Below are 18,624 nucleotides of genomic sequence, written 5' to 3'. Positions count from 1 at the left end.
GTTGGACAAAAGTGAAAGATTGGTGCAAAGGAGAGATAGTAAGGGCAATCACTCTGGTATAGCAACAGACCTTACTACTAGTAGAAAGGGTACATTGCCTGAGGCACCCAAATTTTTACCATAGATTAGATACCCTTTTAAGGAACTACACCGGGCTTTGGGAAGTAGATATTGGGACATTCTGTACCCCTGTGGTTGATTTGGAAAGTAGTCTGGATATGATAGAGAGAAACTCAGAGTCAGCCGTCTCACTGCCAGTTATCCTATGTTTAGCTTAGGAATTATTGTATATGTATCCTGGAACAACTGAACTGAATACTATCATTGCCTTGCTTTTGCAGTACCCCGGTACAGGGGTATCTGCAAGTGTTATTTACTATTATGCATTCTAATGTAAGGTCATTTTATTGTATGCAACATGGTGTATACTAAGTATGTCTGAGCATGGGGCAGGCACAGCCAGGGTTAATTATGTTGGCTCAGCCCTCTTAAGGGGGCTAAGTGGTGTCTGGCTCCTTTAGAGCCCTAGAGAGTTCTAGGCAAGGAGAGCTTGAAGGTGGTCAGGCCTCCAGCTTTAAAATCCAGAGACTAACACCAGGCAGGAGTCCTAGCACTCAGTGTGTGCCCTCCATGTGATGCACTACCCAAGGAGAACTAGAGTGAAGACTGCCGCCGTCAACTGGGAAGTACTACTACCACCATCATAGCCACTACCACTCCTCCCCTCTGGGTCACAGCAACATCAAAGAGAAGTACATAATGTGAGCACCAAATAATTCAGTAACTATAGTAAAAGGAATAATAAGGAGATACTGTATACTACGCTAAATGTGTCAGAATTCAATCTGAGCCAAAGAAAAGATGTGTGTACATGCATTGAGCCATATTTCTTAGGTGTTTTAAAAACTTTCTGTGCTCTATTTGACAGTTCTGAAAAGTGTCTAAAAAAGGATGGCTTTAAGGAGTCTTAAAACAGGCCAGATTGCACCCAAATATTGGTGCAAGATATTGGTCTAAGGTAAACCAATCAAGAGATGGTGTAAGGAAAAGTATCTAACATGTTAAACAATATGCGCCAAATCTATAACACAGCGTGTGCCACTGTGATAAAAGTGTGCATCTTCCTGCCTGGTACTAAGCTAAATTTAAGATAATAATATTAATAAAACTGCCCCAATTGAATTTCACTAGAATTTATATACATGATAATCCAGTAGTCTTACCTGATATTTTCTGGAAAAAGTTAGATCATACCAACCAGCATTAAAGTCATTCCTGGTGCATTATAACACTAGCTTATCTTGCTGGCTTAGTTTAACTACTGTATGTGCAAAGCTTCTAAAGCCTAAAGTTTGTAACAAGTTACACTGTGGGGGTGGCATGCTAACGCACAGATTTTGGTCCTTGCTACATCTGTATGTGACATAGCAAGTTGTGTATACATCTTTACCTGTATATGACATTTACTCACCTTTTTGAATGTTAATGGAACATGGATCAATAACTTCAGTTGAGGCTTTTAAGCAAGTTTGTTCACTTCGCCATGAATGTGCGAAAGTATCCAGATCTTGCACTGACATTCCATTTGGTATAACAAAGTCATCAAATTGCTTATCATTGAAGTTTCCACATAGACCTGAAGGATATAAATAGGTAACCAGTCAATGAAACTGTGAAAAAGTCTACACACCCCTGTTAAAATGTCAAGTTTCTGTGATGTAAAAAAAAATGAGACAAAGATAAATCATTTCAGAACTTTTTCCACCTTTAATGTGACCTATAAACAGTACAACTCAATTGAAAAACAAACTGAAATATTTTAGGTAGAGGGAAGTAAAAATATAAAAATAAAATAATATGGTTGCATAAGTCTGCACACCCTTAAACTAATACTTTGTTGAAGCACCTTTTGATTTTATTACAGCATTCAGTCTTTTTGGGTATGAGTCTATCAGTATGGCACATTTTGACTTGGCAAGATTTGCCCACTCTTCTTTGCAAAAACACTCCAAATCTGTCAGATTGCGAGGGCATCTCCTGTGTAAAGCCTTCTTCAGATAACCCCACAGATTTTAGTATGTACGGGTGACTTGCATTATTCCTTCCCATATGCATTACTTTACATTTGTCAGTGTTAAACCTTATCTGCCACTTATCTGCCCAAGCCTCCAATCTATCCAGATACCTCTGTAGTAGTATACTGTCCTCTTCAGTGTTAATTACTTTACACAGTTTAGTGTCATCTGCAAAAATTGACATTTTACTATGCAAGCCTTTTGCAAGATCATTAATAAATATATTTAAGAGAATCTGACCCAATCTGAGTGTGTACCGTTAATAACCACCCTCTGTTTTCTATCATTGAGCCGGTTACTTACCCACATACAGACGTTTTTATCCCAGTCCGAACATTTTCATTTTATATACTAACCTTTTATATATGACATCCATTGATTCGCCGCTGTCAAGTCTAGAACCTCCTCATAGAAACTGATTAAATTAGTTTGTAATGACCGATCCGTCATGAAGCCATGCTAGTATGGCGTTATTTTCTTATTTCCGTTAAGATGCTCTAAGATAGCATCTCTTAGAAAACCTTCAAACAGTTTACCCACAACAGATGTTAAACTTACCGGCCTATAGTTTCCAGGCTCTGTTTTTGGACCCTTTTTGAATATTGGCACCACATTTGCCATGTGCCAATCCTGTGGGACATTCCCTGTCAGTATAGAATCTGCAAATATCAGAAATGAGGGTCTGGCTATGACATTACTTAATTCCCTTAGGATACAGGGGTGTATGCCACGTGGCCCTGGTGATTTGTCTATTTTAATCTTTTTAAGTCGCTGTTGCACTTCTTCCTGGGTCAGAGAGGACACTTTTAATGGGGAATCTATTTTTACATTCTGCATGTCATTTGACAGTTTATTTTCCTCAGTGAATACATTGGGAAAAAAAATAGATTTGCTTTCTCCTTATCGCCGACACCTTCAAATTTATACTTTTTAACATTTATATAATTGAAGAACATTTTAGGGTTAGTTTTACTCTCTTTGGCAATTAATCTCTCGGTCTCTAGTTTGGCCGCTTTTATTTGTTTTTTACATATTCTATTTTTTTCCTTATAGTTTTCAGTGCTTCCGTGCTACACTCCTGTTTTAGTGATGTGTTGCTTTCTTTTTGTCATTTATTGCTTTCTTTAGAGTTCTATTTATCCACATTGGTTTCTTTTTGTTCCTTAACCTTTTATTCCCATACGGTACGTACCTCTTACAATGAGATTTTAGGATGCTTTTAAAGATATCCCATTTTGTGACTGTATTTTTATTTTTGAGGACTTTGTTCTAGTTAGTTAGGCCTATGGCCTCTCTTAGTTGGCTAAATTTAGCTTTTTTGAAGTTTGGTATTTTTGTTACTCCCTTTAGAAACACTCTTTTGAATGATAATTGGAAGGTTATTACTTTATGGTCACTATTTTCCAAGTGTCCGCCAACCTACACGTCTGTTGTTCTGTCAGGCCTATTGGGTAATACTAAGTCGAGTATGGCCGTCCCTCTAGTCAGGTCCTGAACCAGTTGGGAGAGGTAATTGTCTTTGGTTATTGCCAAGAACCTGTTTCCTTTTATGAGATATACAAGTTTCAGTTTCCCAGTCTATCTCTGGGTAGTTGAAGTCCCCCATAATAACCACCTCATTATGATTTGCCGCCTTGTCTATCTCGTTTAGTAGTAGATTTTCTGTGGACTCTGGTATATTAGGTGGTTTATAGTAAACTCCTATTAGTAATTTATTATTGTTTTTAGTTCCATGTATCTCTACCCACAGTGACTCCACATGTTCATGGCCCTCACTTATATATTCCCAGAGTGTGGGCTTTAGACAAGACTTTACATAAAGGCAACCCCCCCCCCCCTCCCCCCCCTCCCCCCCCCCCCCCCCTCTCCGGTTTTGACAATCCTTTCTAAACAGACTGTAACCCTGTACATTAACTGCCCAGTCATAGCTATCATACAGCCATGTCTCAGTTATTCCCACAATGTCATAGTTCTCCTCACACATGACTAATTCCAGCTCCCCAGTTTTATTAGTCAGGCTTCTGGCAATAGTATACATACATTTGAGAGGTTTATGTATATTTTTTACCCTACACCTTTGCTTCTGAACTGTTCTAGTCCCTCCTTCCATTCCTCCCCCAGTCCCACTACCTTGCCCCCGGTCTCTCTCTGCACTATCTTCCCCTCCTATAATGTAATTTCCCTCCCCACCAGTCCCTAGTTTAAACACTCCTCCAACCTTCTATCCATCTTTCTCCCCAACACAGCTGCCCCTTCCCCATTGAGGTGCAGCCCGTCCCTACGATAGAGCCTGTAGCCGATAGAGAAGTCGGCCCAGTTCTCCAGGAACCCAAACCTCTCTTTCCTACACCAGTTCTTGAGCCACTTGTTAATCTCCCTAATCTCCTGCTGCCTTTTTGTGTGGCCTGTGGTACAGGCAGTATTTCAGAAAATACTACCTTTGAGGTCCTTGCCCTAAGCTTTTGACCTAAATCCCTGAAATCATTTTTAAGGACTCTCCACCTACCTCTAACTTTGTCATTGGTTCCGATATAGACCATGACTTCTGGATCTTCTCTAGCCCCTCCCAGTAATCTGTCAACCCGATCTGCAATGTGTCAAACTCTAGTGCCAGGAAGACAGCACACTGTTCGGCGATCACGGTCTTTGTGACAGATTGCCCTATCTGTTCCCCTAATAATGGAGTCTTCCACTACCAGCACCTGTCTGGCCTGCCCTTCTCTCCTGGTTCCCTGCTTACTGGAGCAGACATTCCCCTGACTGGCAGAGGAAGTGTCCGGCTGCAGCAGTGCTGTCCCTGGACGGACATCCCCCTCATCTGCCAAACGTGCAAATTTGTTTGGGTGTGTCACATCAGGGCTAGCTTCTCTGGCACTCTTCCCTCTACCCCGCTTTCTAACTCTTACCCAGCTAGGTACCTCACTTTCCTCAGCCTCCTCTCTGTCACCTTCCCCGTCATCTACCCCAAAAAGTGCTTGCTCGGTGAGAAGCAAACTCTTTTGCAAATTATCAATGCCTCTCAGTGTTGCAACTTGCCCGTTTAGAGACTCAATTTGCGATTCCAAATGGGTAATTTGCTCACATCTTGAACAAAGATGTACACTCTCGAAACGGCTGTTCCAGGACTGCATACATCCTGCAAGATGTGCACTGGACTGCGTTGTCAATTGTGCAACACATACTAAATGGGGATTACAACAGTAAAAAAGTAAAACCGTAAATATGATTTTGAATTAAACCCTGTCTTCTGTAGTTGAAGGACTACCTAGAATTAAGCCAACAACACACAAGGAAATTATATCCAACCTTAGTTTCCTGCTCCTTGTCTTAAACCCATTTTCTTTAACTCCCCTTAATAAGAAGCCCACTTAGTACAGCAAGCCTCAGGAAGAGGCTTGCTGTCTTCACTGTGTTCTATGGTATATCTAATGCCTTGGAAATTCTTTTGTACCTTTCTCCTGACTGATACCTTTTAACAATTAGATCCCTCTGATGTTTTGGAAGATTTTTTTTTCCGTGTCCGTACCATCATATTCTCCATGTGCATTCCGTGTCTGTATGTCCACATGACCGTTCCGCAAAATTATAGAACATGTCCTATTATTGTCGGTATTGCAGACAAGCAGGGGCATACATAGAATTCATGATCCTTTCCAAGCCCCGCTGACTACCCATCCCTGGTCTCTCCAACCTTCTACCCCAGCCCCTCCCCTCCCTCACCCATGAACTGTAGGTACATTGGTGCTACATTACTACTGTTTTTGATAACCTGGGGGGTGCTTATGAAACAACATGTACACAAGTGGTGACATTAGTAGGTATAATGTAGCACTACCATCCAAGCCCGCGTTCACATTACTGTTAGTTTTCCGTTCTTCTGATCAGTCAGAAGAAAAAAAAAAAGCAATAAAACAGATCCTATATTTTATGCACCCATCATGCTCATGTATGCATATTTTGCATCAATTTTAGCCATTTCCATCTGAGATACGTTATTTTAGATGGTAAGAAAGAAAATACTTTGTGTAGAACTTTTTTTTTATGTTAAAAAACAGATATCAGACAGAAATGGCTAAAGAGGATTCAAAATGTGCGTAACCGAGCAAATTGATGCTTAAAATACAGGATCTGACTATGGCAGACTACCAGCAGGGTTTTGGCCTGACAAAAACTGTTCTACTAGTGAAGGGCAGAAACCAGCAGTGGTGGATGAACTCTGGCAGGATGTTCTACACCACAGAGATCAGCACCCTTCGGCATTCCAGCTGTTGCAAAACTACAACTCCTACTCACTTCTATGGGAGTTCTGAGAACAGCCAAGCAAGTGTGCATGCTGGGAGTTGCAGTTTCACCACACCTGTAGTGCCGAAGGTTGCTGACCCCTGCTCTACCAAATGCCGATTACCAGAGATGTGAACGAAGACTAATACGGCATCAAAGTGCAGAGATCAGATTTATTTTGTCAGGAATCAGAGCTGAACCCTGGACATATCCCCTTCTTCCCCCACTCAGCCCCTGTGACATGAGCATTGGAGCAGTTCTCTTGCCCTGCGCTGAATCTGGAGAATTTTTCTGGAGATTCGGTGACGTCACAGGATCTGCAGAAAAAGCCCTTGCCCTGCACATAGATCATATATAGCACACACCAATCACCCGTAGGAAACATGCAATGCACACACCAAGACATGTGTGCCCAACCCTATAAAGTGTAGCACACTTAAAGGGGTTGTCTCACTTGACTTTTATCATGCAGAGAAAGTTAATACAAGGCATTTACTAATGTATTGTGATTGTCCATATTGGCTCTTTTCCATCACATTATACATAGCTCGTATCCATGGTTTTGCCCACTTTGCAATCCAGCAGTGGTGGTCATGCTTGCACACTATAGGTAAAGGTGTTGGTCTATGCGCACTTCCAGCCTTTCCCTATAGTGTGTAAGCACGGCCACCACTGCTGGTCGTAACCACGGATATGTGCTGTGTATAATGTGATGGAAAGGAGGCAATATGGAGAATCACAATACATTAGTAAGTGCCTTATATTAACTGCATGATAAATGCCATTTACTGAAGTGAGAAAACCCGTTTAACCTCTTTATGCATAAATATCTGGCATTACATTTATCACATTTTAACCTCCTCAGATTGCACATAACCTATCGCCTATCTACAGGATAGGTGATAAATATCCGATTGCTGGGGTCTGACTGCTGGAACATCCACTGATCATAAAAAAGGGGTCCTGAGACATTCAATTACATTACCGCCAATCTATGTACACAAGGGTCTTAAGACCACATTCCCTTGATCATTGGGGTCCCAGCAGTCAGACCACCATCAATCAGACACTTATCACCTGTGGTGTCATAGCTGTTGGACCTTTTCACATTCCCTATCCTTAAAGGTTTTCTTTGGGTGTAAAAAAAGAAAAAATAAGAATTAAAAATCTAGCCCAAAATATGTGTCAAACTAAAATAGAAATGCTCGCCTGTTAAAGGGACTGTGTCCACTTTTCTAGTTATCCTGTATCCACAGGATCGGGGATAACTAAGTGATCGTTGGGGGGTTTGAACGCTGGAGCCCCCACTGATCCACCTTCTTGACTGAGTGGCAAGTCGAGCGTATGCCCTGCCTCTCTATTCATTCTCTATGGGGTTGATGGAGATGGCAGAGTACAGTGCTGGCTATTTCCAGTAGTCCCAAAGAGAATGAATGGGGCAGCAGGGCGTATGTGTAGCCTGTCACACCATAAAAAAAGGGATCAGGACCCGTTCCTGGGATCAGTGGGGGTCGCAGAATCGGACCCCACTAATCATATAGTTATGTCCTATGGAGTGGAGAGGATAACTTGAAAACTTGGACAACCCCTTTAAATCCTCCACCACTAGTATCTCTTTATATGACAACAGTGATGCCTATAAATACGGAATATCATCACTGCCGCCATGTGAACCATATGTGTCAATACTGGAGAATTTGATGCACTGTGCAGAATTTTTCAGGCATAAGTCCAACCCCCTTTGCAGGTCACAACCTTTAATAAAGCCCAAACAAATGCGCTAGAGGAGCAACGTGAGCAATGGGCACAAACGGAGGGTCATAACTCAAGCAGAGGCATTAGGGTCACCTGAGGCAGGTAGGTAGCAGGGATCCTGGAGCAGGGGTAACTGGAGAAGAGGCAATATTAGTGGTACATTTAGAGTGGGGGAATCTGGAGCTGGGGTACTTATGGGGTGCACCTAGAGCAGAGGCATTACAGTCACCTGAGACAGGGTAATAGTGGGGATCCTGGAGCAGGGATATTAGGGGGGCAACTGGAGAAGAGGCAATACTAGGGGTGCATTTAGAGTGGGAGCATTACTGGGCATCTAGAGCTGGGGCCTTTATGGGGCTGCGCCTAAAGCAGAAGCATTGGGGGGTCCCCCCAATGCCACTCTGAACTCTGCAGAAAGCAGCATACATACACACATCTGAGTCTATTATAAACAAATCCCCTATTTCCCCCTTACAGTCTCCTACAGCTCACTACTGTCACACACCTCAGAAATCAGCCCAGCACCGCAGAGGAGTCCTTCTCTCCAGAAGCCACAGTTTTCTGATAGCAGGGAGGGCAGAAGGATGGCCAGACATGTTCTCTCATCCTTCACTGCCAGCAGCCTGGGAGGTTTAGAAGATACTGCAGGGCCTCCTGTACAATTTACACCAGTAGGAGGTTGCATCACTGTGCGATACTGCCACCTAGTTGCTACAATAATTATCTCTCCTGAGAAAGGAGAAATAATTACTCCTCCATCTTATATCCAGGCGCAGGAGACTGGGGGCCCACCGAGGAAACCCCCACTTTCCTGGTGGGGCCATTCGAGCCTGTGTACACTACTAATAAAAAGTTAGGGATATTTGGCTTTCAGGTGAAATTCATGGAAAACGTAAAAAGTTCACTCTACAGTGATATTATACCATGAAAGTACTGCATTAAAGTACAAGCGTGCAATGGACATTAACTCATCTCAAACAGTTTATTGAAACAAAAGCCAACAAAAGTGGTGGGTATACCCCTACAAAAAATGTCAATGCCTAAATAACTTGTCATGTGGTCTTGAGCATCATTTACAGCTTGACAACGACATCTCATGCTGTTCACAAGTCGACTTATTCTCTGCTGAGGCGTGGCAACCAACTCTTCTTAAAGGGTCACTGAGGTTCTCGGGTACAGAAATACGAACCTCTACATGGCAACTCAGCTGATTCCATAGGTTTTTAATGGGATTCAGGTCTGGGGAAAGTGTAGGCCACCCCATTTGAGGTACCCCAGTCTCCAGCAGCCGTTCCCTAATGATACAACCTCGATGAGCTGGTGCTTGTTGTCCATGAAGATCAAATTAGGCCTGTGTTGTTCATGCAGAGGCACAATGAATGGATTAATGATGTTATTCAAGTAGTATGGGCTTGTCACTGTATAATTCACAAAGTGTAGGGCAGTTCTGTATTGACTAGACACACCTACCCACACTGTACCACCACCACCATCAAAGGCTCATCTGGTGACAACAGTAGCTGAGGCATAGCATCTCTAACATCGCTAGCAGCCATAATTTCTGCTCAGCATGAATTGACTTTCATCAGTGATCATTACTGAAGCTCCCTGGCCCATGCAAGATGATGACGCCTGTGGTCAGGTACCCTTGCAGTTCGTCTAGCACGCAGACTACGCTGATGTAAATTGTTTAGAATAGTTTGACATGACACTTGGGTGCCTCTCACCTCCCTGTCCCTTATATGTGCCAGGAGTTATGTGACATTCATAATCTGGTTCCGCAGGGCATTGTTCACAATGAAGTGGTCATTAGTGTGGGTGTGGCCAAAGGACATCCACTTCTATGCCTTTCTTCCAGTTTCTCTGTATCTCTGTTGAAACCTGCTGATGACACTCTATGCTCTGTGGCCACTTCCTTCTGAGAAGATAATGCTTGAAGACTCACAATGATGAGGTACTGTTGTTAGGTGTCATCTTGGTCTCATGATGTCAAAATATGAACAGCATGATGAGGAGGACTATTTAAATACCAATTCCAATTTAACACTGACATTTATTGGACGATTTATGGATTAAACACTGTTGTGAATTTTGCCATTAAGCTCCTTTTTAGAAAATAGCCAGTTGTGCAAAAAATACTGAAACACTGAACAGTTGAACATGTGCATTAAAAAGTTTAGAGAAGGTTACATTAAGTTCACCTGTAAAGGTTAGAGTGCATTTTCGGTTCAAAGTCTCCACAGTAAAGCTCTAAATGAGTATTGCTAAGAAGAGGCCATCTGTAGTCTTCACCTCTACTGAGCAATGAAGGCATCTGTGAGTACCATACGGAGGCTTCCAGGGTGTCACTACCTCAGTCCTTGACTATGTACATGTGCCCTATCACTGCCCATTACCTTGCCCATAAAAAATGCAGGTCATATACGGACCGAAAATATGGTTGTATGTATGAGGCCTTATGCATACGGTCGTATGCATGAGCTCTGACAACAGACTTTACAATAATTAGAAATTTTTTAATTGAAATCACAACTAAAGCGTTTGGAAGAACAAAATCCATAATGATACTACTATTCAACATCCTGGTGCTCAAGTCAGGGGTTTAAGAATTGTTCCACTACCCCTGGTGCCTAAAGTACAGCATTATAGCTGGTGTATAGATGATCATTCTTTTCTTTACTCCACCATACTTCCCTTCACCCCCTCTTCCCACCACACACACACAATGACATCCTACCATCTGGGGCAGGCATTGTCACTGTACTTCATGCCGGGCCCCATCAGAGTACTCAAGTCACCTGCATCACATGCAGGCCCCAGCACTGCCCTACTAGAGATATTCACAAATTAAATGGGTGGGCAGAGGCTGACTAACATAGGTTAGGCTCCACCCACCCGCTTAATTTGTGAAGACTAGAGGCAGTGGGGGACACTACTATGGGCAAAGGGGAACACTACTATGGGCAGTGGGGAACATAACTAGGGGTCAGTGGGGGACTTTACTGGGGGCAGTAGGGAAACATTAGTGGGGCAGTGGAGGACTTTACTGGGGGCAGTGGGAGACATTACTGGGGGGCAGTGCGGTGAGGAAAAACATGAAGAATTGGCTGAATAACCATTCATACTTGGTGCCAGTTTAAGCGGGGGCATATTGGGGAATGACTGTCTGGTGCCTTCAGCTTTTTAAAAACAAGAAATATGTATTTACATATAAAAGTATTGTTTGATGTATTAATTAATATTGAGAAATTACAAATAGGTCCAGTAAGGGTGGGAAAATAAGTTGGTTGGGAGGGAAGGGTAGTATGGATAAACTACCTAAACTATGTTTTTTGTACTGAGTTAATGTTTTTAAAATAATAATGTGGGATAAAATTGTTAGTAAATTATAAAAAAAAAAACATGTATCTTTTGTAGCATACTGCAGCTCCCCTCCTGGCTCCAGACACTAGCCAATCACTATATAAATTTCTACCACTCACTTTCCCTTTAATAAGCATCTCCCGTCTACAGGAGGTCACCTGTCACACAACAAAAGTCTTAAGCCTCATTCACACCTCAATGTTTTGGTCAGAGATTTCCATCAGTGATTGTGAGCCAAAACTAAGATTGGAGCCTTAACAGACATAAGGTATAGGGGAAAGATCTGTACCTGTTCTGTGTTTAGAGCCACACCTAGTTTTGGCTCAAACTCACTGATGGAAACCATTGATCGAAATACTGACACGTGAATGAAGCATTACCCTGTGTTAAAGAAACTAGAGAAGACCACATTGTATCCCGGCACTTAGTGTTATCAGAAGTTAGGACACAGTGTACAACTGATTGTACAAAGACATTTTCCAGTGAATGGTGGCCTATGTGGCCAAAAATGTTTCTGTTTCCTGGGTTTGTTCTGTCTCCTTCTATTCTGTACCTCAAATATATTAGTCAAGTAAACATGCTCTCATATAAACAAGTTATTACAGGGCATCAATTTTTCTACAAACTTACCACAGGTAAGGCCAAAGTAAGAATTATCTAAATATATATAAACTTGCATTATAGGAACAAGCTGAATATCCAGTCGAAGACCAAAGTTGGTATTTACAATTATGTAATATGAAGTAGGCTCAAAAACAGTCAGGTTTCCTGGTGACACACAAACATATAATTAATACATAGATATACTATAACGTTTGATAAGTGTTTATCTTGACATGTTCTAAACCATAATACATTTGTGGATTTTTATTCATTTTTTAATTTATTTTTTTATAATCTCTATTTGCATTAGGTCAACTACAATGAATCCAGAAAGTCTTCAGACCCTTTCACTTTTTTCACTTTTTTTTATGTTGCAGCTTTGTGCCAAAAAAAAAATCTAAAAAAATCAAGAGTTTCCCCAATTATTCTGCACTCAGTACTCCATAATAAGAATATGAAAACAGAATGTTAGAAATCTTTGCTAATTTATTGAGAAGGAAAAATGTTAATCTTGCATTGGCATAAGTATTCAGACCCTTTACTCAGTACCTAGTTGAAGCACCTATGGCAGTGATCACTGCCCCCAGTCTTTTTTGATATGATGCCACAAGATTTGCATACCTGTATTTTGTGATTTCAATGCCATTTTTCTCTCTAGATCCTCTCAAGCTCTGTCTGGTTGGATGAAGACCTTCGGTAGACATCCATTTTCCAGTCTTTTCAGAGAAGTTCAATTAGGTTCAAGTCAGGGCTCTGGTGGGGCCACTCAAGGACATTCACAGAGTTTTCCCTAAGCCACTCCTATGTTGTCTTAGCGATGTGCTTAGGGTCATTGTCTTGTTGGAAGGTGAACCTTCCAACCATTCTAAGGTTCAAAGTACTCTGGATCAGTTTTTCATTAAGAATATATCTTCATTTAGTTTTTTATTCAGCTTCCCCTCAACACTGACCAGTCTTTCTGTCCCAGCCACTGAAAAATACCCCCAGAGCATGATGCTGCCACCACCATGCTTCACTATAAAGATGTTATTGGGCAGGTGATGACCAGGGCCTAGTTTACTCCAAACAAGATGCTTAGAATTGAAGCCAAAAAGTTCAATCTTGGTTTCATCAGAACAGCACATCTTTTTATCTCATTCCTCATCATGCCTTGGTTTTTGCTCTGATATGTATTGTCAGCTGTGAGACCTTATATAGACAGGGCTGTGTGTATCTTCCCAAATCATGTCCAATCAACTGAATGTACCACAAATGGACTCCGATAAAGGTAAAGAAACATCTCAAAGATTATCAAGAGTCATGGGAAGCCCAAAGAGCTAAATTACAATTACAAGTGTCAAAGGTTCTGAATACTTTTGTCCATACAAAATCTTAGCTTCTCCTTTTTAATACATTTGCAAAAATTTCTAAAATTCTGTTTTCAATTTCTCATTATAGGGTATTGTAGGCCAATAGTTGGGGAAACCTTGAGTGTTTTAAATTTTATTTTAGCACAAGACTGCATGATAACAAAATGTGAAAAAAGGCATTCCAAATGCATTGTATTTGCTATTGGCTCTTTGAAATCTAACTAAGGAATAAGTCTTAAAAGGGTTGCACACAATCAGAAAAATATGTCTCCTTTCTTCTAAAACAGTGCCAAACCTTTCCACGGGTTTTATGTGGTATGGCTACTCTGCCCAATACACTTCAGTGGAACTGAGCTGCAGTGGCCGACACAACTCATGGATAGGTGTTGCTCTGTTTGTATGATAAAGCAGCCATGTCTTTATATTCTCCTGGGCAATCTCTTTAATGATGTACCATAAAGACAGTGCACATTTAAGGTAAGCTGCAGGTGAAACACTGAAACTGCATATGCATTTCTATCACCTTGTGCATAAGGCAACAAAAGGACTTCCTGTGGCTGGGTAATGTGGAGCTGTACATACTAATGTACTACATGTGCTGCCATGTAGAGCAACTCATTTTTAGATATTCTCCCCTAGAAGCAATGCTTCTGTGTTAGATAGCGCATACTAGAATTTTTGGAGAATTCATATAGACTTCTAGATGTCTATAGAGTGCCATATAATAGCCTAGTACTATGTGATGAGGCCTAATAAATTGTACCTTGTATAGCTGCACAATGAAATTATGGATTTTTAAAGGTGTTCTCACCATAGGTCATCACTATCTGGTCAGTGGGGGTCTGACAACCACACCTCCGATGATCAGCTGTTTTGTAGTAACTTATGTACCAGAACTACCCAGCTCCATCCCATAATAGTGAATGGGAGTAGTGTTTCAGTAACCAGCTCCGTCCACTTTAAAATAACAGAGCTGTGTACTTCCAATGCCGACTTCCAGTGCTGGAGCAAATGCAGAGCCGTTGATCAGTGGTGGTGTAGGTTGTCGAACCTTCATTGATCAGAAAATGATGGCCTAACCTGAGAATAGACCATTACTTGTAAAGGAGCAGAAAATCATTTAAAGTTTGCTACAGTTTCTCACCATTATCATACGGTAAATAAATGGTCATAGAGTTTACTGAAACTTTTCCAGTGTTTGTGATGACTAGTCTCTAAAACAAAGAAGAGAACAGACATGATCCACAAGCTCCACCTTCAGCATGCATACAGATAAATTAATACATTTTTATTTTACTAAATATAATTAAAATTACTCTTTCAAAGCACACTGAGTCCTTCTTAGGTGTTGCCCTCACAAGCCATGCAGTGCCTATGTAGAAACCGCCTCCCATTGCTTTCAATAAGAGTGCGTGCTGCCATTCATGCCACCACAGTTTATTTCTGCTCGGTTTTCCAAATCACATTAAAAATGGACCAGTAGAGACTGGCAGGAGACTGTGAAATGTTGAAACAAGAAAGCTGGGGGATCATAAGTTGAGTATTATCTTATTTTTTTAGATCACACCATGAAGAGCCTTTTGGGGGTATATACATATGGATAGTTCAGATGGATTTATACAGCTCTCTTAAAACTCATCTGAAGCAGTTCAGTGGTGGTACATCTCTCAGCATGAATCTCATACCACTGGCATGGTCTGCCTCGGTGGTAGGTTTACCAGTGCTCTGCTTATTTTAACATGTTTGATCCCTTTTCCCTGTATATAAGCTGTTTCAGAGGAGCATTGGTTTTTCTACGTAATTGGCATGCAGATTTACTGTTTAGAATTGTGAGACTGCCAGTAGGTTTTGAACACTTGCAATGCTATTGTCGCACAGCTTGCAGAAGCTCAGGTACTACTGCCAATGACAAACATTTGTAATTCACTTTTCTCACAAGGAATTAAAGTGCCGGGATAGTGGTGTCACTGGGGCAACTCCCTGAGAAGTCAGTGGCTGCCATATAGGTGCTTGACTCCAACATACACTTGCCTATCTATGGAATGTAAAATAGCTAGAGAGAGAAGGTGCTCATAGGGTTAATAGGTAAGACATCTCAATCCCTGGAGGGATGTGCATGTACTCACCTGTATTAGAGTGGTGAGTACATTAAAGATGTAGGGTTTGTACGTGGAAATGATGAGAATGATGAGGTCACTGCAGCCAGTGCCAATACATTTGGATGGAATCATCCAGACAAAGTCGCCAAACCGCCGGAGGAATATCACAAGAATAGAAGTGTGAATAGGGGAGGTATACCCGTTGGGTTCCGCCCAGCTCAGCTGGTTGAGATAGGCACAAGGGATGACCAGCAGATGAATAAAAGGAGCTTTATTGGTGGGTAAAAAAACAGACAACACATATCAAGGTTCTAGAACCGCTTTATTAAGTCTTTTTCGCTGAATGGATAAGGTAGGCGCTAGTATCGCACTCAGCAATAATTGTACTGTTCCTTATTATGAGGTGACCAGTGGTAATAGCTTCTGTCCACGCTGCAGGGCATTGTGGGGGGCAGTACAGCTACTGGGTGCAGAGCTATGGAGGTAGAGCTACACAGCAAGCCAGAGCTGTATTTATTATGGTCCGATAGAAATAGACGGAGGGGGTGCCAACTATTCAGGTGGACTCTTCCTGATGCTGACCATTATTGTTGGGAGGTAAGGGTCACATCCTGGCATCAAGCTGCAGGTGAACTGTTCTACTGCATATTTTGCAGCATGGTGGCTCTGTGGTTAGTACTGGAAACTTGTTATGCTGGGGTCCTGGGTTCAAATCTGAGCAGAGACAACATCTGCATGGAGTTTGTATGTTCTTGTGTGTGAGTTCTCTATGGTTTCCTCATATACACAGACACACACTAGAAGGGTGAGTAGGGGAGGTATACCCGTTGGGTTCTGCCCAACTCAACTGTCATGGCTGAGGATGGGGAAAACCCTCAGCCGTGCGATGCCAGACAAGGAAAGTGCACACATATAAATACACGTTGCCAAGTACAACCGCATGCACAACATAGCAAGCTGCCTCGCAACAGCTCAGGCTGCTATGCTGCCACATAAATAATGTTGCCAGCGGCAACCACAGGTGAGGCAACATACTACAGCCCTCACCTGTGATTGACAACCATACCTAGGCCGCAGGCAACTGCTTGCGGTTACAGGAGTCATGACCATGGTCGTGACATCAACTGGTTGAGGCAGTCACAGGGGACAACCAGAAGATTAATAAATGGAGCTTTTTGTTGGTGGGTAAAAAACAAACAACACATTTCGAGGTTTTAGGACGCCTTTATCAAGTCTTTTTCGAAGATTAGATAAGGTAGGCGCTAGTATCGCACTCAGCAATCAATGTACTGTTCCCTATTACGAGGTGAACAGTGGTAATGGCTCCTGTGCACACTGCAGAGCGTGGTGGGAGGCAGTGAAGCTACTGGGTGCAGTCATAAGGAGCCTGTTTGTTACCACTTGTGTCATCCGTCGACCTCCCTCACTACATGGCTTAGCTCTGGCTGAAACAGAGGTCATTGTTTCCACTGTGCATGTGAAATATGAGTACAAAAACACAGTACAAGCTTTTAAAAATCCAGGTTTTGCAGAGTGTAAATTTATGGATAGTAGGCATTCATGATGGAGTGGCAGTAACTAATATAAAACATAACTTTTAATAAATCAAGTTTAGAAAACGACCCCTAGCAAATACAGACAAAAAAAAAAACACACAACAAAAAGACCTTGCACAGGGCTCGAGAGCCAAATACAGGGCCCAAGCCAGAATTGCATAGAAGCTCCGTTGATGGGACAAAGTAAACATAACCATAAGCAAAGCCAATATTTGAGACTGGTAAAAATGGGTAGATCTTACCTGTCCAGTTGGATATCGTCAGGTAGATGTAAATGAGGTGCCAGTTCAATAAAAACAGCTCCAAGGTACTAAAAGTCAGATAACGAGTCTGGATGTGAAGCCGGGGTAAGCGATCTGATACTGTCCCTAGCGCACCCTACTTGGACTGGTGTTCCCTAATGACCTCCTAATACGAAATCATCGCCCCGAAAGGGGCGGCCCCGTCCGGAACCTCACACTAATCTAATGTCCCTAGAAAGCTCTAATCCCATTTACATCAGGAGGGCTTCAAGGGACCATGATCGGATGTTCCAAAGTACACCTTGAGATAGTATTGTTTCTCTTATATATCAAAGGATTCACATGCTGAAGAAACTATGTTCTGCCGCGTTTCATCGATTAAAGGGTCAGCCTCACGAATCATCAGGGGACACGGGGCTGAGGCTATCAGAATAGTGTGAAGAGGTGTGTATGGCAAAACTTAAAGGGTTTCTACAATGTTCAGGAGACAAGCTTATGGCTGAGCTCCTGGTTGCAGGGACACTAAACGTTGCATATATTAGCAACACGGGAACACTGCAACGTTTAGTGTCCCTGCATCCAGGAGCTCAGCCATACGCTTGTCTCTCGAACATTGTAGAAACCCTTTGAATATTGACATACGCACCTCTTCACACTATTCTGATAGCTTCAGCCCCATGTCGCACAGACTGGCCAGCATGTGTAAGGTGGAGTTCCACCTTGTAGGCACGTCGCATATGAGGCGGTGAGCGGGAAGGCCGAAATTACGCTGCAGCGCTGACAGGCGAGCAGCAGCAGGGTGAGAAAGCCGAAAGTGCGCACAGACAGCACGCACTTTATGCAGCAGCTCTGACATATCAGGGTAATTTTTAAGGAATCTCTGCACCACCAAATTGAGCACATGCACCAGGCAAGGGATGTGAGTCAAACCGGATAGTCCCAGAGCTGCTATGAGATTTCGCCCATTATCGCACACCAAGGCCCTTCCATAGCTCCTGCGCGGTGTGAGGTTTGTCCCCCAAACAGATAAGTTTTAAAACTGCCTGCTGTCGTTTACCCCTGGCTGTGCTGAAGTTGGTGGTGAAGGTGTTACGCTGACCGGATGAGGAGCCGGTAGAGGATGAGGAAGCGGAGTAGGAGGAGGAAGCAACAGGCAAACTGAAGCGCCCTGCAATCCTCGGTGGTGGAAGTACATGCGCCAAGCTGCTATCTGCCTCAGGCCCAGCCGCCACTGCATTTACCCAGTGTGCTGTTATAGAGATATAACGTCCCTGACCGTGGTTACTGGTCCAAGTATCCGT

At 42.5% G+C, this 18,624-nt stretch overlaps 1 protein-coding gene across 1 annotated transcript in view; it reads right to left on the bottom strand.

Moving 5' to 3' along the window:
* The window catches only part of LOC122920024 (mucin-2-like), a 354,839-nt gene that overhangs the window by 245,802 nt on the left and 90,413 nt on the right, over positions 1-18,624 (bottom strand). Inside the window, exons 11-13 of the mRNA XM_044269233.1 lie at positions 14,571-14,640; positions 12,105-12,242; positions 1,472-1,636 (exon numbers count right to left, since the gene is read on the bottom strand). Coding sequence (XP_044125168.1) covers positions 1,472-1,636; positions 12,105-12,242; positions 14,571-14,640 — 373 coding nt within the window. The remainder of the gene's footprint in view (positions 1-1,471; positions 1,637-12,104; positions 12,243-14,570; positions 14,641-18,624) is intronic.

This window comes from Bufo gargarizans, chromosome 10, assembly GCF_014858855.1.
Source record: "Bufo gargarizans isolate SCDJY-AF-19 chromosome 10, ASM1485885v1, whole genome shotgun sequence".
NCBI lineage: Eukaryota > Metazoa > Chordata > Amphibia > Anura > Bufonidae > Bufo > Bufo gargarizans.
Note: the sequence above shows the minus strand (reverse complement) of the source record. Positions and strands in the feature narration are given on the sequence as shown.